The sequence below is a fragment of the Drosophila tropicalis genome, unplaced genomic scaffold (genome assembly GCF_018151085.1).
Source record: "Drosophila tropicalis isolate 14030-0801.00 unplaced genomic scaffold, ASM1815108v1 contig_1, whole genome shotgun sequence".
In the NCBI taxonomy this organism is placed as follows: domain Eukaryota; kingdom Metazoa; phylum Arthropoda; class Insecta; order Diptera; family Drosophilidae; genus Drosophila; species Drosophila tropicalis.
Window position 1 is genome coordinate 1,080,979 of NW_027172355.1, and position 27,656 is coordinate 1,108,634.

Here is a 27,656-nt window from a genome sequence, read left to right on the forward strand (position 1 = left end):
ACAGAAGCAGAATATATGGCAGCAGTATCTGCCATCCAAGAAGCCATATGGATATTGCGCTTGCAGAAGGAACTTTATCTCATTGATACCAATAAGATCGTGCTATGTTGTGACAACAAGAGTGCGTTGCACATCATAAGGAATAATTCATTTTCTCCAAGAACGAAACATATAGATATAAAAGTCAAGTTTATTAGAGAATGGTTGACCAATGGCTCTATCCAAATAGAGTACATTCCTACCGAGGACATGCCGGCAGATGCACTAACAAAACCAGTCCCAGCTTCTAAAATAGCGTTGTTAGGATCCAGGATATGGGGCTAACCTAATTTCTTAATTAAACAAAAGAATTGTCATTATCAGAATATTAATATTATATCTGCCAGATATTCAATTAAGGGGGTATATTGAAAAGTACTTTCTATCTGGCAACTCTTACACCCTATATTTGTACCATTTCCAATTACTCATTACTCATTAAACAGTCTTCTATCATCTTGCAAACTGAACACACGTCTTTTAATATTTACTAACTCGAAACTGCAGCATAATCTAAGGCAGGGCATATAAACGCCTCGCTCCAAACAGCTACAAGATGCATATTTCAACTCCCCCCTGCTAAAATCAGAATTGGGATTGAGGCGAGGTCATATGTTTGTAAAGCACAGAAGGAAACGTTTCCGACCGCATAAAGTATATATATTCTTGACCAGCATGAGAAGCTGAGTCGATATAGCCATGTGCAAATCAACTTCACGCCGCCACTGTAAGAGCTATCGAGATGAAACATGGTATTTGAGCTATTTATATCCCGGAGCAGATAAAGTATGAAAATTGTGAGAATCGGACCACTATATCATTTAGCTCTAGAAGAAACATTTTCATGAAAATTGGAGTATCCCCATTAAATTTAATACAATGATAGTATTGGATGTAAAAGCTCAGATTCCAATTGAATTTAAATCTGATCGGATAAATAGAACACAAGTTACAGTCAATATAAATCGGCAAAAGAGTACATGCATGCACACACACAGACGCAACGCTACATGAACTGTATGTGTATGTGTGCCGTGCGTTGCTTAGGGAAACATGGAAAAGAAAGAACAAATTGTAGTAAAATGAGTTATAATGTTTTGTTTATGTATTGATGAATTGAGTTGCAGGGAAAGAAATTTCAGAAAGTAAAAATATTATTGCCAAGGACTGCAACGGTATAAAAACTTCGGCATAGCCGAGGTTAGCTTCTTTGATATTTATCTAATAATTTCACCTTCGCGTACGGTCTCGGTCCCGACCCCCACTCCTAATCTCACTTAAATCCTTAATGGTTTGATAATGGGCCTTTATGCGACGAGAACTGTGCGATGAACTTTTTTCCTTACCAATTCCTATTGGAATCCTTTCTTTTTGGAGTTTCGGCAATTTTTGGGGCCAGACCTCATCTCTGCCCCCGCCTTTATCCGATTCGAAATGACAAACTACATCTTCTGCCAGGGTGCTGGGTGCTAATCTTGTTTCGTCGATCCCTTCGCTGGAACACCGCTCGTTCGACAAGATGCTGCAGTGTTCTCCTTGCCGTTTTTGTTGGCACTTTTTACAAGATGGCTTATACGTGTTCACTGCTCTACATCCATAACAACAGTTTTTTCGTTTTGCGCTACAGTCGTGGTATCGGTGACCTTCTTGTCGGTAATTCCAACATACCAAAGATATTGCTCCTATTTCCCTATTCAATTTCAGCCACACGCTTCCGGGTCTGGGCAAATTCTTGGTATCCCTGCGATCGACGCACCTTCTCAAAGAAACATTCCCTTTTTCTACAGATGTCACAAAGTGATTCTGTCGAATTTATGTCCAAGTAAAGTATTTTATGTTAAATATCTGGCCTCAAGTTTCGTCGAACGATTTCGATGAAAGTTTTAGGAGAAAGTGGCTATTCTAACCTATCCGTTAACCGTTGAATAGCATTGAAAAAATACGCCAAAAGTTTCTTTTTCCTTACGATCCCTAATCAATTACCTAATATCAACATCGGACCTGGGATCTCTGAACTGCTTTCTTAGAGCTATGCACAATTCATTTCACCTAATTGATCCAATTGATTTGTGGTATCTCCAATAGGAATCGGAGGCTTTGCCCTCAAAAATGGTTGGTATATTAGTGCACAGTAATGAAAAATTTCCATCTAAAGTGTGATGGGTTGGAGCTTCTACACGATATATAAAAGAGTCAATACTGAGCATTTCAGAAACCCCTGAAAAACTAATTTTCCAATTGTTCATGATGTGGCCCACCTTGTCTGGTCTTTGTGTTAGATCTGAGGCAGCTGCTCTCGACGATGGTGGTCTACTTAGAGGCGATAACTGAACGTCTTCGCTATGGAACTGTTCTGGCATCGCCCACCCATGGTCGCGCGCATTTATTCTATTTGTATTAACTGATTGCGCGTTTGCTATCTGAGCACATACGTTGGTTATCATTTCAGCCATTCTCTCGGTCAATTGTGTAAGAAGTTCGTTTTGCATCGTTTTTAGAGCCGTAGAAAAATCATCAGGACCTCGATTAGAGGTAGAAGCTTGGACATCCAAGTCTGCTTCCAATACGTTTTAGTCACTAGTCGCTGCTGCTTGGCTCAATTGCTTTGTCTGCTGCTGAATTTTTTCCAATGGAGGCGGTGCTGCTTGTTGAGATATTACGACAGTTGAGCAGACTGGACAAGTGGTTTTTGTTTGTAAATAAGATCTTATGCATGTTTTGTGGAACTTGTGTCCACATTTGGCCTTGCAAAGGTCTGACGTGGACATAGCTTCTTTACAGAGGGGGCATTTGGCTGCCGCTGGGCCTGGCTCTTCCTCTGACATTTTTTTTCTTTATTTATGTTCACGCCACCGGGTGAACAGCAGTGAGCGGCGAAGAGCAGTGAGCGGTGAGGAGTGAGGAGGGTTTTTTGATCCTCGGCGTCTACGGTCACACCAGGAGGAGTGACTTGATTTTTTCCAATGGGCACCGCCATCACTAAGAATCGAGCCTTTCACCCGAACACCCGTTCTCTTGCATTTTTTACGATTTGTTAATCACTTTCAACCCGAACCATTTCCGTGTGTGCCGGTTTACCTGTGAATATTATATAAATAATAAAACCTACATTTAGTTAACCGAAGTTTCTCGTGCGTTTTAATTCACCACTCGCTCACCACAAACTGAAGAAATTGGCACCCGCCAACTCCTTGTATTTCATTTGGATCCTTCCGCCCCCCCACGAACATTGGTCCTTCGAGCCGGATATCCTTCCGCTCCTCCAGCTTGCATCGGCGGAATTCCTGATAAGTACAAAATTTCATTATTCATTTCATTTACATACTACTAAAAGTGTGAGGTTTTCCCGCTTCTCCATAGCGACCTACACACTTTTACATATTGTATGTACATACCTGACCTGTTCCAAGGTTTCATGGTAGTTCCTAATCCTTAGCGTGATTGTCCAACGTTCTCATTTTACATTCCACGATTATCCATTTTCATTTATGTTTTTTTTTTCCTCGCACTTGTCCAAATCCACCTTTTTTACATATGCATTCACATGTACATGTAATTTCCACAGCTGTTTGCCAAATCCGCGTAAAAGTTTAAAAAACAAAAAAAAAAAAATTATTAAAGTGTTATAAAAAATAGGGAAAAATAAAAATCAAAGTGTTCACCGCGTTTTCTTATGTGTTGGAATAATAATCTTTAATGCCAAACTTATTTCCACACGCGCGTATCTACGTACATACATACATCGTCACCTGTTGATGTACGCGCATATGTACATACATATCCATATACATACAATCCCTTCGCACATTTACCACGACACAAAAGGCAAAAAAAATATTCTTTTTTTTTAAATAGCACTTCACGTATGCACCGCGATTTCTTGCGCGTTCGAATTAGGTGCGAAATTAATTTCCTCACGCGCGTCTTTGGATACCGGTGCACTTGCTTACATACGTACATACATACATATGTATATGCTTACATAGTCATACATTGCACATACATATGTACATATCCACAACGCATAATACATTTCGGTGTCGCGCATTGATTTAACACAACCCCACATCCAATTAAATTACAATTACTTACGTTTTTTTTGTTGTTGTGAACAACGCGTGTGCATACATATCTATACTCACCTGTGTACTTATGCATGTACGTACACACATAGATCAAAGCATCTGTCCATATGCATTGATCGGTTGTTTTATTTGCGCACAACACTCGCTTGTTTTTCCGCACAACACTTGTTCTTGGTTTTTCCGCACAACCAAAAAAAAAAATTATTCACATACATAATTAAACAACAAAATCAAAAACCAAATATATAAACAGCGGCCGACAGCTGTTTTCGGAGTAGTGGTGACACGTGAGTCGAGTCGTGATATCGATAGGCGGCTCAAGCGCGCCAAATTTAAATCACATTATTTCCGATTCTCTTTTTTCGCCTAATTATATATCCGCCCATATTTATAAAACAATACATATATATTTTTCCAGCATTATCGTGCCCACATTTATATATCCGTCCATATTTATAAATCATTTATATAATTTTTCCGGCCAACTTTTTGCGCTCACATATATATATCCGTCCATATTTATAAATTATATATATAATTTTTTCGGCCAGTATTTTGCGCTCATATATATATCCGCCCATATTTATAAATAAATACATATATATTTTTTCCAGCACTATCGGGCCCATATTTATATATCCGTCCATATTTATAAATTATATATATAATTTTTTTCGGCCAGTATTTTGCGCTCATATATATATCCGCCCATATTTATAAATAAACACATATAAATTTTTTCCAGCACTATCGGGCCCATATTTATATATCCGTTCATATTTAAAAACTATATATATATTTTTTCCGGCCAGTATTTTGCGCTCAATATATATCCGCCCATATTTATAAATAAACACATATAAATTTTTTCCAGCACTATCGGGCCCATATTTATATATCCGTTCAGCTTTAAAAACTATATATATATATTTTTTCCGGCCAGCCTTTTGCGCTCATATATATATCCGCCCATATTTCTAAATAAATACATATATATATATTTTTTCCAGCACTATCGGGCCCATATTTATATCTCCGTCCATATTTATAAATTATATATACAATTTTTTCCGGCCATTATTCTGCGCACACATATATATCCAGATCCAGATTTATATAAAAACGTATTTTCCTTTTATCCTATACATCTTTGTTTATATATTTCATCCGTGTTTTGTTTTATACGTACTCCCATCGGTAATTTTCAATCCGCATTCGTGCGTTCGTATATTATTCCGCATCTATCCCCATTAAAGAGGCTTCGTTTCCGAGCCACACGCGAGAAAATTCTCCCGCAATCCTGCGGTGCACAGTGAGGAAGTTCTTGCGTCCCCATACAGTCCACTTCTCACTTCCAAAACAAAAAAAAGGGACGCGCACAAACGCGGTGTTCGTCGGTAAGCTCGTCCCCTGAGTATGTCCACGGAGCCGTCCAAGACTGCGCCGAAGTCCAACAGTCTTTCGTCTCCCTCTGCAACTCCGGAGAAGGTTCGGCCTCCGACAACTCCGGTGACCGTGAAGCGTACGGATATTTCGCGCAAGTTCTCGTCAGTTCGCAGCCGCAGCGAATCCCCAAGGTCCCGTCCGTCTTCGTCCAGCTTACCTGAGGGTCGCAGATTCTCGGTTAAAGACTCGAGGGAACACCAAGGTCGTTCCAAGCTTTCAACTCAGACCCAGATTCCGCACGTTGTTGTGACGCACTGTTCTGACGCTCCCGTCACCCGATCCGTATCACAACAGCGTAGAGAACACTCCAGAATGTCCCTTTCCGATTTCGTTATAGCGTGCGACGCATTGACTCTGTTTGAAGCTCGCGAGAGTGAAGCTCTAACTTCTGAAGTGCCCTTGTTTTCCATTAAAATGCACTTAGAGCAGCTCAAATCCCTTTGGTCAACTGTCGAGATGGAATACTCCCGTTGTCACAAGGCCTTGACAATCCAAGCCGACGAGGAAAGCTTGGCAAACATAAGCCACATCAAGGCGAAGCACGAATCCGCTTACGCGGCATATGTGCGATGCGGGACGTTGTTCGGAGAACGCATCGAACAGCTCTCGGTACAGATGACGACTCTTAGGCGTCAGCCAACCGCTCCGTCGGGGCCACCGGGGCATAGAGTTCCTCCGTGTGAGGTAGAGACATTTGATGGCGACAGCCTAGCATGGCCCACATTCCGCGATTTGTTCGCCGCCATTTATATCGCCAATCCGTATTTGTCACAAGTGGAGAAGCTCTATCACTTGAACGCCAAGACGCGAGGGGAAGCGAGAACCATCGTGGCTAAGTCCCCCCCTGACGAATGAGGGTTTCCAGGCCGCGTGGGAGAACCTCACCGCACGGTACGAAAACAGCCGTCTGCTGGTCATGACTCAAGCCAGACAACTCCTTCAGATTCCCGCGGTGGCACAAGAGTCGGGCAAATCCTTGCGAGAGCTGCAGACCGCGTTTCAAGGGTGTCTTACCGCACTTGAGCGTTCGGGTGTTAGTACTGAGAATTGGGATGTCCTACTTATCGCCATCTGCACTAGTAAATTGCCGAAGGCCACAATCCTCCTGTGGGAGCAATCAGTGCCCAATAAGACTGTCGTCTCAACGTGGTCCGATTTGAACCAATTTCTTACCGATCGGTATCGGGTCCTGGATGCCACCGACGAACATAAGTCGGCCCCAAGTGTCCAAGCCATCCCCATTGGCCCCCGCAAATCCTCTGCAACGATGAAAGTCCAAGCGTTTCCAGCGAAAGCTCAGCTCAAATCGGCGTCTTGCAAGCTGTGCCATCGGGAAAATCACCCAATACGGCTCTGCCCTAGTTTCCTTGATATGCCTGTTCAGAGGCGGCTGGAAACCATTAGACAGCAGGGACTTTGTCTGAACTGTTTTGCCCGCGGTCATCAAGTGAAGGGCTGCTCCAGTGCGCATAATTGCCATACCTGCAAGGAACGTCATCATACGCTGTTGCATCCTAGTGATGTGTCCGTGCCCTCGCCATCCGCTGCGCAAGTCCCACCATCCAGCGTCACAGAGCGCCCGTCCGCGAGCGACCAGCTCACAAATGCTCAAAGTTATTTTGCATCTACCCCAGGCAGAGGCCTTTTAGGCACTGCGATTGTCACTCTGCACCATCGTGGTGTGGATCATCATATTCGGGCGTTGATCGACTCGGGAGCCGATTCAACTTTTCTCTCCGAACGCGTCTTCAGCATGGTCCAGCCCCCCTTCTACCCAGTAGACGCCGCGGTTACTGGCATGGGCCAGAGTGATGGAGGCTGCGCCGACAAGGTGTGTCTGCTAATGCTGTCTCCCCCGTGTGACAGATTGAACAAGATTGAGGTCTCCGCCCTGGTCGTATCCAAATTGTCAGGGGCCATTCCAACAGCTCCATTCCTTAATACGGTTCCGACGCAGTGCCTCGATCGCCCCCCTGGCTGACCCGTACTACAACAAGCCCGCGCCTATTGACATGATCATCGGTGTAGACCTGTTTCCCCACATCCTCGGAGAACGGATCAAAAAGGATATTGGTGATTTTGTCGGGCTAGAAACCATCTTTGGATGGGTTCTGTGTGGGGCTATCACTCCTGACCCCCCGGTGTCTAGATCCGTTTTCGCGGCACAGACGCGAGTTAGTCCCGAAGCAAAGCTTGATGTACTCCTCACCAAGTTTTGGGAGGTGGAAGACCTTCCCGCAAAGCCGGAAAAGGAGGATGACGCATTCTGCGAGCGGAACTTCCAGGAGACCACCCAAAGGGGAAAGGACGGCCGATATGTTGTGTCCCTACCGTTCAAAGGTCCGAATAGCGTTGACTTGGGCCACTCAAGACCGATCGCGCTGGCTCAATTCCTGCGGAATGAGGCACGCCTTCTCAAGGATCCGGTTCTAAAAACGCAGTACGATGCCATTATTCAAGAATATGAGGAATTGGGTCATATGATTCGGGTGACGCCGCCTCAAGATGGGAAAAACTTCTATCTCCCCCATCATGCGGTGTTTAAGCCCGATAGCACCACCACTAAGGTACGCGTGGTATTTAACGCGTCGAGCCCCTCCACACAAGGCGTCAGCCTCAACGATGTCTTGCACACCGGTCCTACTCTTCAGGCCGACCTCACGCTTCAGGTACTGAAATGGCGGTTCTTTCAATTCGTTTTCAATGCCGACATAACGCAGATGTATCGACAAATCCGAGTCGATCCCAGGCATACCCCCTTTCAGCGGATCCTCTACCGAGACCGCTGCGGCAATATTCAGGATTACGAGTTACAAACTGTCACGTTTGGGGTTAACTGCGCGCCATTCTTGGCGATCCGAGTCCTTTTACAACTGGCACAAGACGTGCAAACGATGTATCCTCAGGCGAGCGAAATCCTTCGGAACTACATGTATGTTGATGATGTCCTTGCCGGCGCTCACACTGAAGCCGACGCTCGTCTCGCCATACGAGAGCTTCAAGCGGTCCTCCAATCTGCGGGATTCCCGCTTCGGAAGTGGACTTCCAATAAGAAGGAAGTACTTCAAGCCATTCCGAGAGAGCACCTGCTGCGAGAGGACTTTCTCGAGCTGGAAGACGCGAGCACCGCAAAAACCTTGGGTATTCGATGGCAAGCTGCTGAGGACGTCTTCTTCTTCACCACAGCGGACCCCCCCTTGAAGGAGTCGATCTCCAAGAGGCAGGTTCTGTCTCATATCGCTAAGCTCTTCGACCCCGCTGGGTGGCTAGCCCCATTTGTCATCCGAGCGAAGATATTCATGCAGCAAATCTGGCTTACCGAACTGGGCTGGGATGATGCTCTGCCGCCTCTCCTGCTGCAGCAATGGCATGAATTCCTGCAGGATTACCCAGGCCTCAGTCGACTCCGCATTCCCCGTTGGCTAAACACCAGCGATAAGCTCTCGTGGGAGCTTCATGGCTTCTGTGACGCGTCACAGAAAGCGTATGGAGCGGCCCTATATGTGCGGGTTCGGTACGGCAATCAAGTAGACGTCCATTTATTAACGGCTAAGACCCGTGTAGCTCCAGTCAAAACAGTCTCGCTGCCTCGGCTAGAGTTGTGCGGAGCGGTTCTGCTAGCCGATCTCTGGGCGTCGATCGTTCCTGAACTTCCAATCCGACCTGCAACCTCCCAGTTTTGGACCGACTCTACCATCGTGTTGGCTTGGCTCAATAAACCTCCGTGCAGTTGGTCCACCTTCGTGGCCAATCGCGTATCCAGGATCTCCGAAAGCACTAGTGGCCAAAGCTGGTCACATGTGCGCTCCGAGGACAACCCCGCGGATCTGGCGAGCCGTGGAGTCTCCGCGGCCGAGCTATCGGCCAGCAGCCTCTGGTGGCATGGGCCGGACTGGCTCCAGAGAGCCCCCGAGTATTGGCCAACTCCCCATAACGAACTCCCAGACACCCAGCTGGAGCAACGGGTCCAGTGCCACACCACCGCGACCACGCTACTCGAGGACGTCAGCGAACGGTTCTCGAATTATGGTAGGGCTCTACGAGTCATCGCGTACATCCTACGCTTCGCCACCAAGAGGATTTCGACGCCTTCCACGGTTCGCCTCACCAATGACGAACTTCTTTCCGCCGAGCGCGCCTTGATTCGGACCTCTCAGCGGCGGGAATACCTCGCGGAGATACGGGCCCTGGGCGAAGGGCGACCCCTGCCATCATCCAGCACTCTACTCAATCTGAACCCATTTCTCGACCAGCATGGGTTACTCCGCTCCTGCGGACGACTCCGGGCCGCTGAGTCCCTCCGATATGATGAACGTCACCCTATTCTCCTCCCATATAGTACTCATTTCACTCGCCTGCTTGTCGCATTCGCCCACCGCATCACGTTGCATGGCGGCAATCAACTGATGGTGCGGTATTTGCGCACCAAATTCTGGATCCCACGGATAAAGAACATGGTAAAGTCCCACATCAAGGGGTGCAAGGTCTGCATCGTTCATCGTCGACGACTACAGACCCAGATGATGGGTGATCTCCCTCGAGAACGCATCACGTATTCCAGGCCCTTCACCCACACGGGCATTGATTTCGCAGGGCCGTTCGAGATCAAAAATTACACCGGGCGTGCGTGTCTCATAACTAAGGGTTATGTCTGCGTCTTTGTGTGTTTCAGCACGAAGGCAATCCATCTCGAGGCTACCTCCGACCTCACCACTGAAAGATTTCTGGCAGCCTTCTCTCGGTTTGTCGCACGGAGACAATGTCCACAGCGCATTTACTCCGACAACGGCAAAACCTTCGTAGGGGCCTCAAAGGCGCTCGAAAAAGATTTCCTGAACGCCACCAAGCTTGAAATAATGAAGGCATTCCCCCAGCACATCCTATCCTGGCAGTTCATTCCGCCAAGCGCGCCCCACATGGGAGGACTGTGGGAAGCAGGGGTCAAAAGTTTTAAGACCCTGTTTTACAAGTCCTCGTCCACTGTCAAATACACCTTCGAGGAACTTTCCACTCTCCTGTGTAGGATCGAAGCGTGCCTAAACTCCAGGCCAATCTCTCCCATGAGTGAGGACCCAGAGGATCTACTGGCCCTAAGCCCGGGACATTTCCTGATTGGAGGACCACTCTTAGCCATTGCGGAACCGGAAATTCTGGTCGAGCCTATGTCGCTGATCAACCGATGGCAGCGACTAAAGGCAATCCAGCAGGCTTTCTGCCGCCGCTGGAAGAGTGAGTACCTCAAGGAGCTTCACAAACGGAACAAGTGGAAATCACCGACTCGCAGCATCCAGACCGGCGACCTCGTGATCGTGTCCGAAGATCATCTCCCCTCCAACGAGTGGCGCTTAGGGCGAATTGAGCGCACTCTGCCCGGGGCTGACGGCCTCGTCCGAGTGGCTGATGTCACCACCGCGCGTGGGTCTATCCGAAGACCCGTAGCGAAGCTCATTCTGTTGCAAGACAGCAGGAGTCCTGAGTCTAAAACCTTATCGTGACTCCTAATCCCTCTATGTTTCCTCCGAATGTCCTCGTCTCCGTGCATGTTTCTCGTTCCCGTGCATAGACTAATCCACTCCCCCATACGTAATTTCTTTCGTTACAGTTCATTCAGCTCGCCCTTTCATAGCGACATGGCCCCCACGCGTCTGCCGCACCACCGCAGCAAACGAGCTCCACAGGGCACGAACGTGTACCGATGCCGGGTCTGTCGGGGGTTCATGCACTCCGGCAGTGTCAGCGCTTCCTAAACCTCCGAGGGGAAAAGCGGCTTCGGGCGGTGCTCATCAATAAATATTGTCCCAATTGCTTGGCCCACGAGCATTCATCCGACGCGTGTCGGACTCGCCATGGTTGCCGACGATGCGGGCAAAGGCACCATACCCTGCTCCACATGGCCGACCAACCGCCGAGACGACGTGCCTCCGCCCGGCGTCGCAGCCGATCACCCCCCTCCAGTCGTGCTGCACCCCCGCTACAACCCCGTTCCCGATCATCGTCCGACCGCTCCGCTTCCCCAGAAGGCGCACCCGAGATTTCGTTATCCTCCCTGCTCCACGCCAGGACGACGACTGTCCTGCCCACCGCAGTCCTACGGTTGGGCAATGGCTCGAAATCCTTCGAGACCCGCGTCCTTCTTGATGCGTGTGCGGCTGAGAGCCGCATCAATCTCTCCTTTGCCCGGTCCCTGGGGTTAGCTGTGACCACGGTCGGGGTCGACCAAGCCTGTACGGCCGTCCTCGAGTCGAGGTCCGACAAGACGTTCCGACGGAACGTTATATTCCGGGTCGAAGAGGACTTGCTCATCCGCACTCCCATCCGGGAAGTGGCGGCGCCGGTCCGAGAGAAGTTCGCAACCCTGATCCTGGCCGACCCCTACTTCTATCGGCCGGCGTCGGTATCCGTGGTGCTCGGGGCAGACCTCTATCCTGAGGTCATCCAACCAGGCTGTGTGCCCGGTCATAGCGGTACTCCCGCAGCCCAGAGCACCGTGTTCGGATGGGTCGTCTCCGGCTCCTGTGGGATCTAGGCGCTCCAGGACGTTGCCGTCCCCCATCCTTTATATGTCCAGGGTGACAATTGCAACATGTTGCAAGGGGGGCGGTATGTTCACGCCACCGGGTGAACAGCAGTGAGCGGCGAAGAGCAGTGAGCGGTGAGGAGTGAGGAGGGTTTTTTGATCCTCGGCGTCTACGGTCACACCAGGAGGAGTGACTTGATTTTTTCCAATGGGCACCGCCATCACTAAGAATCGAGCCTTTCACCCGAACACCCGTTCTCTTGCATTTTTTTACGATTTGTTAATCACTTTCAACCCGAACCATTTCCGTGTGTGCCGGTTTACCTGTGAATATTATATAAATAATAAAACCTACATTTAGTTAACCGAAGTTTCTCGTGCGTTTTAATTCACCACTCGCTCACCACAAACTGAAGAAATTGGCACCCGCCAACTCCTTGTATTTCATTTGGATCCTTCCGCCCCCCACGAACAATTTATATTTTAAATTTACTATATTAATATATCAACTTATCAATTAAAATGCTTGTGAACTTTCAAAATTTATAGTAATAAACTGTTTGATCTAGTAAGAAGAATAGAGACAAAAACAAGATTATCCTTGTTTTGTAGGGGGGCAGAACTTCCTTCTGGCTGGGGCAGCTAAATGAATTTTCTCCTTTTGATTTGTCTTGTGAAAAAAGTAGGCACGCGGAAATTTTCTTTCACTTGTATATTCAGTCACAGGTATAATACAATTTTTTCTAGCTTAAACTAAAGAGAGGGGAATCAAGCCCCGCATCGAGCGAAGTGTGGGGCGTTCTTTTCGTGGGGAGAGCGAGGGGCACAATCGGGAGAGCCGCGCGAGGTGAAAGCTCCCGCCTCCCTTAACTCTTGTGTTGGCCGTTGGGCATAAACATTCTCCCCCCTGCAGGAGTGGAAGACCCAGTGGAAGTGCCTAATGGCACGCTCCGGACAGGGTCCAGCCGAAGACTGTGCGCATCGCAATTGGCCGCCAACCCCGGGTAGCCTACCCTCGAGCATAACCTCCGTCATCACGTCCGCGCCCAGGACCAAAGACACCGACGACGGTCGGTAGAATATGTCATCCGCCAGGACGATGCCCTCGAACTTTTTGGAGATTTGCGGGTCCACCGGAGAGCTTGGAGTGCGGCAGCACAAGCCATCGACCACCTTCAGGATCGCCTCCAATCGCCATCCTTCACTGATCGGGGACCGGATCACTGCTGCCACCGCTTTCTCCGCCCCAATATTGACGGCTGTCAATTAAAAGGCCGTGGCCAGCGACGTCGCCATAGTACTCGGCAACAGAAGGACTCAGTTCCTCGCGAACATATGTGCTCCTCCTTTGATGCCTGTACTGAACGTGGTCTCGGAGCCATAGAAACGGGATGTAGATTGACGAATATCAGGAAGCTGCCGGGAGAAATAACAAAGAAAGCGGATTAAGATGATTAGCGGATTACTACTGGCAGCTCGGCCCTTCGACCACGTGCTGGATGCTACTGTAACACCGCGAGCGGTAAGCAGAAGATCGACGCGGACGTTGCCGTTACTGCCAGGGTACGTTTGGTGGATTCGCCCGAGACGCCAGTCGTTAAATGGAAGATTGTCATCCTAAAGTACCACCAGATCGTCCACTTTAAGATTTTTAGAAGGGAATCGCCACCTTTTGCGCTTATGTAGCTCCTTTAGGTATTCCTCTTTCCACCGGTGGCAGAAATGCTGACTCACATGATATACGGAACGTGATCCTTGATTTCAGGTTCCGTGACGGATAGCAATTGACCGCCTACTAGGAAATTGCCAATCCCATGTGTGGTGCCCCGGGAGGGATAATATGCCAGGACAGATTCAGATGGCTGTAGTGGGATAAAATTTTCTGCTGGGTAGACCTTAGGAAATCTTTTTCAGGAACTCTGGATGCACCTACGAAGTTTTTACCGTTGTTGGACTGCACTTGCTGGGGACAACCTCGCCTCGATACAATGCGAATGCTGCCAGAAATGTTTCGGTAGTTAAATCCGAAGTTGCATCAAGATAAATGGCTTTTGTCCCTTTGATATGTGACTCCGGTAAAACTCTTAAAATCGAAAGGACCTGCGAAATCTCTCCCGGTCGTGAAAGGACGTGCGAAAGTGGTTCGCTGGGACAGAAGGGTGGTCATCAGCTGTGATTGCAGACTTCTTTTGTAAATCACACAGACCTTGTATGAATTGACCACCGATTTGACTAGATTTCGCAGTCTTGGAATCCAGTATCTCTGTCGGATGAGACGGACTACCAGTTGACTGCCCCCATGGAGAGAGATCTGATGCGTGAAAAGCACCAACTGTCGGGACAATGGACTTACGGCTACCAACAGAATGGGGTTACGCTCATCGTAATTGAGGGCCTTGAGATTTGAGATTTCTTCTGCTGTAGACACCGATGTTCCGTCGGGAAGATGTCACGCTGAGTGACTCGGATCAACGCCTGGAGTACTTGATTGATCTCGTTAGAGGTCACCTCCCCGGAGTAATCGTTTAGAAGTTTACGACACTTTCTGCCGAAACGGACCACATATGCTACCACTCGTAAGGCACGTGCCAGATTGGAAAAACGAGACAGTATCTCGTTGTCTGGCTTAGCGATCGCAACGTGGACCTTCACTACCCGCTTCTCCAAGGTAGTGTCTAGTGGGAGTGGTGTCGCTTGCCGCCAGGACTCTTGTGGTTGCCGCAGGCATGGTGGTGTGTGTACAAGTTCCTGCGCACTCAGGCCACGGCTAGGGAGATCTGCTGGATTGTCCTCTGAACGGACGTGATTCCATGGGGCGCTATTTGTTGTCACAATTTTGTCTACCCGATTTGCGACAAACGTCGTCCATGTGCAGGATGGCTTATTTTACCACGACAGTACGACGGTGAAATCGACCAATACAATGCCTCCGCATTATCAACTGGAAGTTGCGGAAGAACTGCAGCTGCCAATTCAGCTAGAAGAGTGGCTCCGCATAATTCAAGGCGGGGCAATAAAACCGTTTTAACTGGTGCTACTCTAGATATCGCTGCAAGAAGGCAGCACGATATGCCTTGGTCATTACTAACGCGCAATGGAATTGAATGTCAGAATTTGGATCATGGAGAACCCACCGCGGAATTCGGATCTGGTCAAGGAAGGAGTAGCTCTTTGTAAAATCCGGCCACCTGTGATGGAGTTCACTAGGAAATTAATCATCCCACCCTAGCTCTTGTAGCCAAAGCTTTTGCATAAACACCTTGGCTTAGAGTTTAGCGATATGGGACAGAACCTGCCTCTTGGAGATCGACTCCTTCAATGGTGGGTCTGCTATGATGAAGAAGAAGACGTCCCTGCGGCTTGCCAGCGAATGCCCAAGGTTTTTGCAGTGCTCGCGTTTTCCAGCTCGAGAAAGTCCTCTCGCAGCAGGTGCTCTCTCGGAATAGCTTGAAGTACTTTCTTCTTATTGGAAGTCCACTTCCGAAGCGTGAGGCCCGCAGATTGGAGGGCAGCTTGAAGCTCTCGTATGGCGAGACAGGCGTCAGCTTCAGTGTGAGCGCCGGCAAGGACATCATCAACATACATGTAGTTCCGAAGGATTTCGCTCACCTGGGGGGTACAGCGCTTGCACGTCTTGAGCCAGTTGTAAAAGGACTCGGATCGCCAAGAATGGCGCGCAGTTAACCCCAAACGTGACAGTTTGTAGCTCATAATCCTGAATATTGCCGCAGCGATCTCGGTGATATGGTTGGGGTCGACGCTATTCGGACCTTTGAACGGTAGGGACACAACATATCGGCCGTCCTTCCCTCTTTGGGTGGTCTCCTGGAAGTTCCGCTCGCAGAATACGTCATCCTCTTTTTCCGGCTTTGCGGGAAGGTCTTCCACCACCCAAAACTTGGTGAGGGGTACCACAAGTTTTGCTTTTGGACTAACTCGCGTCTGTGCAGCGAAAACTAATCGAGACACCGGAAGGTCAGGCATGATAGCCCCACACAGAACCCATCCAAAAATGGTTTCTAGCCCGACGAACTCACCAATATCCTTTTTGATCCGTTCTCCGAGGATGTGGGGAAACAGGTCTACACCGATAATCATGTCAATAGGCGCGGGCTTGTTGTAGTACGGGTCAGCCAGGGGGCGATCGAGGCACTGCGTCGGAACCGTATTAAAAAATGGAGCTGTTGGAATGGCCCCTGACAATTTGGATACGACCAGGGCGGAGACTCCAATTTTGTTCAGTCTGTCACACGGAGGAGACAGCATCAGCAGACACACCTTGTCGGCGCAGCCTCCATCACTCTGGCCCATGCCAGTCACCGCGGCGTCTACTGGGTAAAAGGGGGGCTGGACCATGTTGAAAACACGCTCGGAGAGAAAAGTTGAATCGGCCCCAGAGTCGATCAACGCACGAATATGGTGATCCACACCACGATGGTGCAGAGTGACAATCGCAGTGCCTAAGAGGCCTCTGCCTGGGGTAGATGCAAAATAACTTTGAGCATTTGTGAGCTGGTTGCTCGTGGACGGACGCTCTGTGGCGCTGGATGGTGGGACTTGCGCAGCGGACGGCGAGGACACGGACACATCACTAGGATGCAACAGAGTATAATGACGTTCCTTGCAGGTATGGCAATTATGCGCGCTGGAGCAGCCATTCACTTGATGACCGCGGGCAAAACAGTTCAGACAGAGTCCCTGCTGCCTAATGGTTTCCAAACGCCTCTGAACAGGCATATCAAGAAAACTAGGCCAGAGCCGTATTGGGTGATTCTCCCGATGGCACAGCTTGCAAGACGCCGGTTTTAGCTGAAATTTCGCGGGAAACGCTTGGACCTTCATCGTTGCAGAGGATTTGCGGGGTCAATGGGGATGGCTTGGACACTTGGGGCCGACTTATGTTCTTCGGTGGCATCCAGGACACGATACCGATCGGTAAGAAATTGGTTCAAATCGTACCAAGTTGAGACGACAATCTTATTTGCCACTGATTGTTCCCACAGGAGGATTGTGTCCTTCGGCAATTCGCTAGTGCAGATGGCGATAAGTAAGACATCCCAATTCTCAGTACTAACACCCGAACGCTCAAGCGCGGTAAGACACCCTTGAAACGCAGTCTGCAGTCCGCTCGAACAAATCGCGGAATGTGGGCCATGCTAGGCTTTCGCCATCAAATGTCTCCACCTCACACGGAGGAACTCTATGCCCCGGCGGCCCCGACGAAGCGGTTGGCTGACGCATAAGACTCGTCATCTGTGCCGAGAGCTGTTCGATGCGTTCTCCGAACAACGTCCCGCATCGCACATACGCCGCGTAAGCGCATTTGTGCTTCGCCTTGATGTGGCTTATGTTTGCCAAGCTTTCCTCGTCGGTTTGGACCGTCAAGGCCTTGTAACAACGGGACAACGATAGGCTGGACGAAGACGGACGGGACCTTGGGGATTCGCTGCGGCTGCGAACAGACGAGAACTTGCGCGAAATATCCGTACACTTCACGGTCACCGGAGTTTTCGGAGGCCGAACCTTCTCCGGAGTTGCAGAGGGAGACGAAAGACTGTTAGACTTCGGCGCAGTCTTGGACGGCTCCGTGGACATACTCAGGGGATAGGATAGATGTTTTAAGCATATTAATAGAAAACTCTGAGCTGATTACAGGGAATAGAAGGTTGTAATCAGAGCAGAGGACCCTAAAAGGTTCATGCATAGCATAGTTAGAAGAACAACGACTAAGGGATAATGGCATCAAAGGATGTCTACTCCGTTTACATGGTACCGACAGATTCACCTGAGCTAATAACTCGGGCGAGTCGATATAACCTATTAGGAGCTTGTGCATAAAAATGACACCAAGCATAATTCTACGGTTAGTTAGGGACGGAAGGTTAATCAAGAGGAGTCTAATAGAATACGAAGGCAAATTGACATTGTGATCCCAGCTTAAGCCACGAAGAGCAAATAGCAAGAACTGCTTTTGAACGGATTCAAGTCTAATCTGGTGCGACTCATATTGAGGTGACCAAATGCAAGATCCATACTCTAAAATAGGACGGACAAGCGGTGTAAAAAGAACTTTAGTTGTATAGGGGTCATCAAATTCTTTGACCATCTTTTAATGAAACCCAGCACACTCATGGCCTTTGCGACCGTGGTGGAAATGTGGGTGTTAAAATTTAACTTATGGTCCATAAGTACGCCCAAATCATTTATATTATTTAAAAGTTCTAAAGGGCTATTGTTTAGAAAATAAGTGACCAGTTGAGGAGAGTTACGGAAAAAAGTCATTACCTTACATTTGGTAGTGTTAAGATTTAGTAGATTAAACTGGCACCAGGATTAAAAGTTTTTAAGATCAGCTTGTAGCCGACTAAATGAATCTGTATCTTTATGAGTAAGACAAAGCTTGACATCGTCAGCATACATAAGCACACGCGAATGAACAATGACTGATGGAAGATCGTTAATGAATAGTGTGAAGAGCAGATGACCAAGATGACTACCTTGAGGTACATCAGAAGTCACAGGAAGGGAATTGGAAAAAGAACACTTAAATAGTACCTTCCGTTTTGTATTTGTTAAATATTCTCGAACCCAAGAAATAAAAAGAGGTGGAAATCCAATGTCGTTCAGCTTAGACAGTAATACAGTATGATTAACAGAATCAAAGGCTTTGCTAAAGTCAGTATATATTACATCAGTTTGTTTACCATTTTTGAACCCCTTGATAATTACTGATGTAAATTCTAAAAGGTTAGTGGTTGTAGATTTACGTTTCACAAACCCATGTTGGGATGGCGAAATAATAGAGCTGCAAAAATGTTGCAATTGAGAAGTTATAATTTTCTCAAAAGCTTTCGGAATAGCTGACAATTTTGAGATACCCCTATAGTTAGTGGCTTCGGACTTTTTGCCATTTTTATGCAGAGGAATGATATACGACTCCTTCCAAATAGATGGAAAAGAGGAAGATTCGATAGAAACAATTTTCAAATGGGTTTACATAATGCGCTTGCACCAGAACCTGAGTACGCATCCAGGAAGACCATCTGGCTCCGGAGAATAAACAGGTTAAACTAATTTAAGTTCGCTAAGAATAGAACTTTCATCAATCACTGGATTGAAAATGCAATTAGCCTTTTTTAAATGATAAGGATACGGACGTGCTCGATATTCCGTTGAGGAATAAGTTGTTTTGAAAAAACTCGCAAAGATATCGGCAATTGCCTGATCAGTGCTCGTTTTTTGTTTTGAAAAGACAAAAAAGATGGGTGCACAGAGGTCTTACGTTTAGAATTAACAAATTTATAAAATTGTTTAGGGTCAGAAGAAAACTGAAGCTTACACCGCTGAAGATAATTCTTATAGCATTGTGTATTAAGCATCATGAATTTTGAACGAGCGACTGTATACAGAGCATAATCTGATGAACGACGTGTTTTTTAAAACTTCTTATAATATCGTGTCTTCACATTTTTCAAATTGGATAACTCACGAGAGAACCAGGGAGGTTTGTTAAGCGGCTCCAGCCTACCAAGAGGCACACAAATATCAAAGAGTGAATTCAGAGTATCATAGAAAAAACGAACAGCTGAGTTCATATCTCTACAATTGTACAGATAAGACCAATCGGTAGTAGCAATGTTTTCATTATGGCTGGCAAAGTCAGTCTTACGAAAGCACCTAGTTAGAGGTAACTCATTTGAACCAAGTAATGAAGAAAGCAAGGGCACATCAATTTTTAAATTTAATGTAGGATGAAATTTGTCTTCTGGAAGAACAAATGGTTCGATCCTAGAAACCTCACAATAAGAAGAATCCAATACAAAAATAAGATCTAACGATTTTCTATTAGAATTTAAGACAGGATTGACTTGGGATAAAGATAAGCCTAGAAGGCCATCAATAAAGTCATGTGACAAAGAGGGCAGCAACGTGGTAGATTCATCTGTTAGTGACCATGCTAAAGCGGGTAAATTAAAATCACCTACATCTATGAGCAAGTCTTGACTGGAAACTAAAGAGGAGACAAACTGAATTGCCTCTAAATGATTTAAATATACCACCATGTCTGACAATGGTGGAATATAGGAACAAGTAATGAAAGCATTAAAAGATTTAAAATTTACGTTAACACCGACAAACTCAATCTCCTGGGTACTAGCAAATTGAATCATTTCAGATGATAAAGCAGCATCAACAGCTATCAGAACGCCACCACCTATGCGAGAAATCCGGTCACGTCTGAATATAGAAAAGTTTGTGGAAAAAACCGATGCATCAGCAATATCAGGTTTTAGCCACGTCTCTGTAAAAGCTAAAATGTTATGTTCAAAAGAAAGACTATCTACATAGAGATTAGAAAGTTTAGATTTCAGTCCTCTAACGTTCTGGTAACCCAGGTTAAGGGACGAAGCTAGTTTTTTGACACACCAGCAGATGCTGATGTGGCAGGAATAGTATTAGTTGTTGTTGTTGGCAAGCGAATCGGTTTCCGATTTTTCTTTTTCACAGTATATTCCTTAACTAGTATATGTTTTGGCCAAAAATCTTCTCGACATATAGTGTCGAAGATATTGGCAGAAACACTAATTTTAAAGGACGAAATGTCCCGAGAATAAGAAAATTTAAACTTCTCCACCGCAATATTCGAGACGTTAACTTTCTTCCGAATATAGGCTATTACATCATCAGATGTGACAACAGGGTCTAGCCTAGAAACAAATATATGTTTCTTTGGTGGTATGCCAACGAGAGGCCGCGGTCCCGAAGCGTCAGCCGCAACAGTACGTTGGACAAGTCACCCACTGCAGCAGTCAACTATTAAAACCTGCTCTTAAAATGTCGAATCTATCTCTAGTCCGCCTCATTAAAGAGCGCATCTCATTCTCGACCTCTCGGCAAGCATCACATCCATATTTTAAGCCACCACCTTTAGCAATAGACTCCTTGATTCTGCCTGTGTAACCTGCACACTTAACGTGAACCGCATTGTCACACAACCAACAAAGAATATAATCATTGGAGTCAACCGCATTATAGGCAACTATGCAATTATTTTTTGAGCAGACAACCATTTTATCAAACAGTTTAATTTAATTAAAAAAGGAAATACAAAAAATAAAAAATAAAAATTCTAAGGGTAAAAATTCTATGTATAAGAATATACTGACCAGTTCTGACACAAGGGTTAATGTGCAGAGTAAGCCTTCACAACTAAAGAATAAAAAGAGATGAAAGCACAAAAACAAAAGCACGTATCACAGAGTCGCGTGTAGGCAAAAGACGAGAGCGCAATTCAATCAAGAATAGGAAAGAGCGGGAGAGCGCGTCAAATTGAATTTGTACGCAAGAGCGCGACAGTTAGTTAAAACGGTAAAGACACAAACGCAAAAGAGATAAGCAAAACAACAACATCGCTAATGCAAGTATTGTTGTAAGTTTTGATTTTATTTAAATTTAAACAAAAGCGACAGCAACAATTCGCGAAATGAAAATAAAATTCGGATGTTGAAATTATTGTTAATTAAACCGATAATGAATTTAAAAATTATGTAAAAGTATTTTATCGCGAGAAAAAAAATTAAAATTGATAAGCGCAAAAAAACACGTCCGTCCTCTGCAACGAGTGAAAGTTTTTTGATGGGGATAGATGCGGAACAATATACGAACGCACGAATGCGGACCGAAATTACACGTAGACGAATCGAAATGATTACAAAACAAGTTTATATGGATTCGTAAGTAACGATGGGAGTACGTATAAATCAAAACACGGATGAAATATATAAATAAAGATGTATAGGGCAAAAAGAAAATACGTTTTTATATAAATCTGGATCTGGATATATATATGTGCGCAAAATAATGGCCGGAAAAAATTATATATGATTTATAAATATGGACGGATATATATATGGGCACGATAATGCTGGAAAAAATATATATGTATTTATATAGGAATATGGGCGGATATGTATATGTGCGCATATATATATGTGCGCAAAATACTGGCCGAAAAAAATATATATATAATTTATAAATATGAGCGGATATATAAATATGGGCCCGATAGTGCTGGAAAAGATATATATGTATTTATTTATAAATATTGGATATAAGAGATTGGTTCTAGTTTTGTTACATTGTTGGTTACATAAATATTTTGGGTATAATCTTGTAATGCGTTTACTATTGATATTTCATTTAACTGCATAGCACAGTCGTATATTTTTATTATATTATTTCCTTCTATGAATATTTTATTTTGGTTACAATTTTGTTTTAAATTTGTTTTGGGCAAGTTCCAAGTTACGATAATATTTGGTTCTACATAACTAATTGAATTGGTTTTGAACATCTTTGTGTATTTGCATTCTGCTGGTTTTTGTGTAATAATGCCAACAGTACACTCATTTATTTCTTGTTTTTTAGTTGATTTTGCATAAATTTTATTATTTTGAATATAGTATGTTTCTTGAATATTTTCTGTTAAAGTGTTATTATTTTCATCTGGATAGGATATAATTTTGAATAGCGATGTTTTAGATATTTGTCTAGGTATATGCGAAATTATTAAGATTTCATTCGTGTCTGATTTTAACCAAGTAGATGTTTTTATATTAAAAGTTTTTCTGTATTTATGTTAAATATTTCTTGATGGTTTAAAAGTTTTGGATTAAATATTCCTAGTCTTGTCAACTGCATTCCTAACTCTATGTCTTCTATGTATTCTGTAAAATGCTCTAAGTTGAACATTAGTATATTTAATTTTTTGTCTGCATCCTGTTGAATAGTAAGATTATTTAGGAGTTCTATATTTTTGTTGACTGCTTCGATGATATGATTAAGTTCATTATTTTGGGCGCTATTTGCTGATATTTATGTGCTGTGCCTATTATGTTAATAAGGCCTCGCTTATTTCTCTTTATTATTTTTATGCCGTTCATTTCGCGATTTCATTTTTCGACTAAATACTGAATGTGGACTATATTCTTATATGGTTCTGACTGCCCAACTAGGTTATTGTAAGTGGTTTGTATATTGGTTAAGTTTATAGTTAAATAATGATATTCGAAATCTGAGGGTAAATCCATGGTTCCTGTTTTGAATACAAGATATCCATTAGGTGCCTTTATGGGATTAATTTCAATGCTTTGATTATGCGTCGAGTGTACCATTGATAAGAGTAGAAATAGTAATGTTGGGATCTCTGAAATTAATTAGTATATTTACTTTGATGAGTTTTCTTTTTCTTTTTGAATTTCGATTTGTAGTGTGTTGTTTGTCTACCTCGGTTTATTTCAATATAATGTTTGTCGTCAACTTGGGTAATTTCCCCTGTTTTCTTAAAGGGTGTTGTCGTTTTCGATCTAACTAAAGGGACTTGTTTATACTGTGTATTTATTTCAAAATCGTTCCTATTTTCATTTAATTTATCAATTTGTTTTGCTTTGTTAGCTTGTGTATTATAAAGAGGTGTGCCTGCGTAAATAAAGATACCCGCTGGTGTTCTGTTTGTCGTTAGATGTTTAGTTTTATGGTTATACATATGTAAAGGATAACTTCAAATTTAGTTTGTTTGTCCTCTATACTAGATTCTGCATTAATAACTCTTAGCTTTTCGTTTACAGTCCTGTGGAATCTTTCCACGTCTGAAACACCATTTTTGCTCGATATTATACTTATATTAACGTTTTCCGATTGTAGCCAATTTTGAAGTGCTATGCAATTGAAAGCTGAGTCCTTATCTGCTTTTATTTCTAAGGGTTTACCCATATCGTTAAAGATTTTTGTGATTGCCCTTTTTGTTTCAAGCCAATCTCGACTTTTGACTTCGACTAAAGTCGCGTACTTTGAATAAATATCAATACAAGATAAAAATTGTTGATTGTCGATTAAATAGAAATCCATTACGTATTTTTCTCTAGCGTTAAATATCTCTGGGGTGGTTTCAAAAGATAATTTGGTATTTCGGTTTTCTGATTTTGATAAATTGCAAATATGGCATTCATTAATGAAATTTTGAATTAATTTTTGATAGTCTGGATAATAGTATTTTTCTTTAAACCAGTTTTGAGTTTTAGTGATACCTGGATGAAGTAATGATTTATGGTTTTTAAGAATAATTTCTTTGAATTCTGCATAAGTGGAAATGTCTTTTAATTTGTAAGTGGTTCTCAATGTTTTTGTTTGGCTGTCTGGGCTAATTATTTAAGATAAGCTTCTTGAAGTATTTGAAAATAAAGTGAATATAAAGTGCGTTATTTTTTGAGCATAAATATTCCTTAATAATTTCTTTAGCAAACTGATTGGTCTTTTCTACATATGATATTTCTATCTTCGTTTCGTGAAAATAGTGAGTAACGTTGACTTTATTTTCGTTGCATTTATTGAATTCTATTTGACGATTGTAATAATTCAGGGGTTTTTCTGAAATGGCTACTAGGTTTTCGTTATCTTCTTGAGCACTATGTACTGTAGCTCTAGAACTACTTATTTCTTCACCTAAAAGATTTTCATCTATTTTTACTCTGGAAAGGGCGTCTGCCACATAATTTTATTTTCCTGGTAAGTATTTTATTTTATAATCAAATTCGTTCAATTTTATTTTCCATCTCTGTAATTTCATGTTAGGTTCTTTGATATTGTCCAACCAGACAAGGGGTTTATGATCACTTAGGATTTCAAAATGTCTACCGAAGAGGTATGGCCTAAAATATTTGGTTGCCCATACGATAGATAGTAATTCCTTTTCTATGGCTGAATAATTAAGTTCATGTTGGTTTAGTGTTCTGCTACCATAAGAAATAGGTCTATGGTCTTGTGAGAGGAAAGCACCTAAAGCTATATTGCTAGCATCAGCGGTTAGAAAAAATGGTTTTTTAAAATCGGGATATGCAAGTATGGGATCGTTCATAAGAAGGCATTTTAATTTTTCAAAGGATGAAATATAATGTGGGTCGGTTATGTTAATCTTAGCTCCTTTCTTTAATCTAAGGGTTAAAGGCTTTGCAATGTGTGCAAAATTTGGAATGAATTTACGGAAGAATCCGCATAAGCCTAAGAATGATTTTATTTCTTTCGGGGTTTTCGGGATTGGAAATTTTAGAATAGCTTTGACTTTGTCTGGGTTTGGTTTGATTCCTTCTGTAGTTATGACGTGACCTAAAAATTCTGTTTCCTTTTTCAAGAACTCGCATTTATCTAATTGTAGTTTTAGATTAGCATTGCGCAATTTAGCAAAGACCTTTTTTAGTGATGCCAAATGTTCTTCTAATGAGGTGGAATAAACAATAATATCGTCTAAGTAGACTAAACAATCTTTATAGATTAAATCTTCTAGTAAATTGTTCATACATCTTTGGAATGTTGCTGGTGCATTTTTAAGTCCAAATGGCATTCGTGTGTACTCGTAATGACCATGTTTAGTTGAAAATGCGGTTTTTTCGATTGATTTAGGGTCCATTTGGATTTGATGGAATCCCTTGGCGAGGTCAATGGTTGTAAAATATTGACATTTTCCAAGTTTGTCTAATATTTCATCCATTAGTGGTATTGGGAACTTGTCATCGACAGTAATCTCATTTAGACTACGATAGTCGATTACTAGGCGGAACTTTTGTTCCTTGGATGCGTCCTCTTTTTTAGGTACGATCCAGATTGGTGAACAATAGGGCGATTTCGATTTCCGAATGATTCCCTGTTCTATCATTTCATTAATTTGTTTATTGACTTCTTCGTCAAATATTTGTGGGTATTTGTATGGGTTTTTGTAAATTGGGTCTTCGTGTTTAGTTCTGATGTTGTGTTTTATTGTACTGGTAAAGGTCAAATTTTCACCTTTCCTATACTGGATATCGCTAAATTCATGCAATATTTTCTTTAACATTTCTATTTCTTCTGAATTTAAATGATCAAGTCTAAATTCGTTTCTTTCCTCAATACCGTTATTTATTTCATGTGCGAATGCTTCATATTCGAACTCTGGGGGAGGATAAGGTATTGATTCTTCTTTTTCTTCTTTATTGGTGTATTTGAAATAGAATTTGTGATTTGATAATGTTACACTATTTTCTTCGTAATTAATAACGGCCTGACATGCTTTGAGATATTTTTTACCTAATAGTATGTCATATGTTGATGAAAATTTATGGCAATAAAATTTTTGATGGTTGGGGCAAAGTTTGCTTGATGCAAAAGATACGCTTTTGTTAAGTTCAATTATTCCTTTTATTGTTTGAACATTTAAATTTTCTGATGTTTCTGGAAAATTGAAATAATTTTCGTTGATAATATTTATTGACGAGCCTGTATCTATAACGCACTTTAAAGGAATGTTATTGATTTTTGGTTGGACAGAGGGATTTGATTGAATGTATTCGAATTTCCTGAATTACTTTGATTGTTAGTTTTTGGTTTCTCTGTGGAGCTGTTTTCATATTGGCCCTCTCTCTGGGCTACTTGTTTCAAATTAGACACTGTTGAAATATCAAACTTCGCTAATGTCATATAAAGCTTGTCTAGTAATCTTTTAACAATGACTTCTTTGACTGTGTTATTCATGGTATTTGTGTATAAAATGGTATTGGCGGCATCGCCTTCTAGCTCTAACTTATTAATTATAATAAAAGTCTTATTTTCTAAATCTTAATAAACTTACGAAGGTTTCCTCCAAAGGAAGTATGGTATAGCCGTCGTAGTAACTCTTCATAAGGCGTTTGCACCTTATATTTGCTGATGAGGGCGGCCCGCAACTCGTTCCAATTGTTGGCGTGCGCTAGTTGTGATGTCCGTTGTGCATCTCCAGTGAGCTGCATCTCTATAGTTCCGTACATTAAGCTATGTTGACGGATGTCCCTCGTCGGGTAGAGTTGTAGAATGTAGTCAACTCTCCGTATGAACGTGCTCAGGGTCAAAGCGTTACCATCGAAATTGGGCAACTGTCTAAGCATGGTAAGTGCCTGGTTCAGATGTGTTTCTGATAGTTCCAGTGTCATCTTTAATTAGAATATATTTAGAACTTCAAGATTCGATGTCGCGCTTTTGACTGCTCGAAAGGTTCTTTTGCTTACAGCTCCTTTACTTGTTTTTAGCACAAAAAGTCTTGATCACGGGCCAACCTTAGATTTGATATCTGTAGCGGTGGCTTGACACAAGTTTCGCACAATTTATTTAATGATACAAAAAAGTTTTGCTTATTACGCAACCTTAGATTCGATATCCGTAACGGTCGCTTATACACAAAGTTTTGCACGCACTAAATTATTTCGTTTTATCCTACCGACTGCGCCAGTTATAAATCCAATTCTTTCATTGATTAAAAAAAATTTGGATTGGTGAGACGCAAAAACGATCTTTATTGAAACAAAGCGTCTTAAGAACTAACTTATGATTATTCATACAGATATGATTAAAGTTCGGTTAAAAAGCTTTTGATATTAGTATTGGGAGCTTTTTATCTGGTGACAAGGGATCTGGATTTTGATTGGCTTATTGATTTTTGCTAACTAAGCGTTCTCACGCTTGGAAGATTTTTTGGGGACATTTGTTTATAGGATTTTTGTTTAGTCTCG

At 43.5% G+C, this 27,656-nt stretch overlaps 1 protein-coding gene across 1 annotated transcript; it reads left to right on the forward strand.

Annotated features, from left to right (window-relative positions):
• Nucleotides 1–3,052: 3,052 nt before the first annotated feature.
• Nucleotides 3,053–12,457, forward strand: LOC137587303 (uncharacterized). The gene is made up of 2 exons (XM_068303681.1): nt 3,053–3,330; nt 11,173–12,457. Exon 2 carries the CDS (start codon nt 11,266–11,268, stop codon nt 12,094–12,096), a length of 831 nt encoding a protein of 276 aa, XP_068159782.1. The 5' UTR covers nt 3,053–3,330; nt 11,173–11,265; the 3' UTR covers nt 12,097–12,457.
• The last annotated feature ends 15,199 nt before the right edge of the window (nt 12,458–27,656 follow it).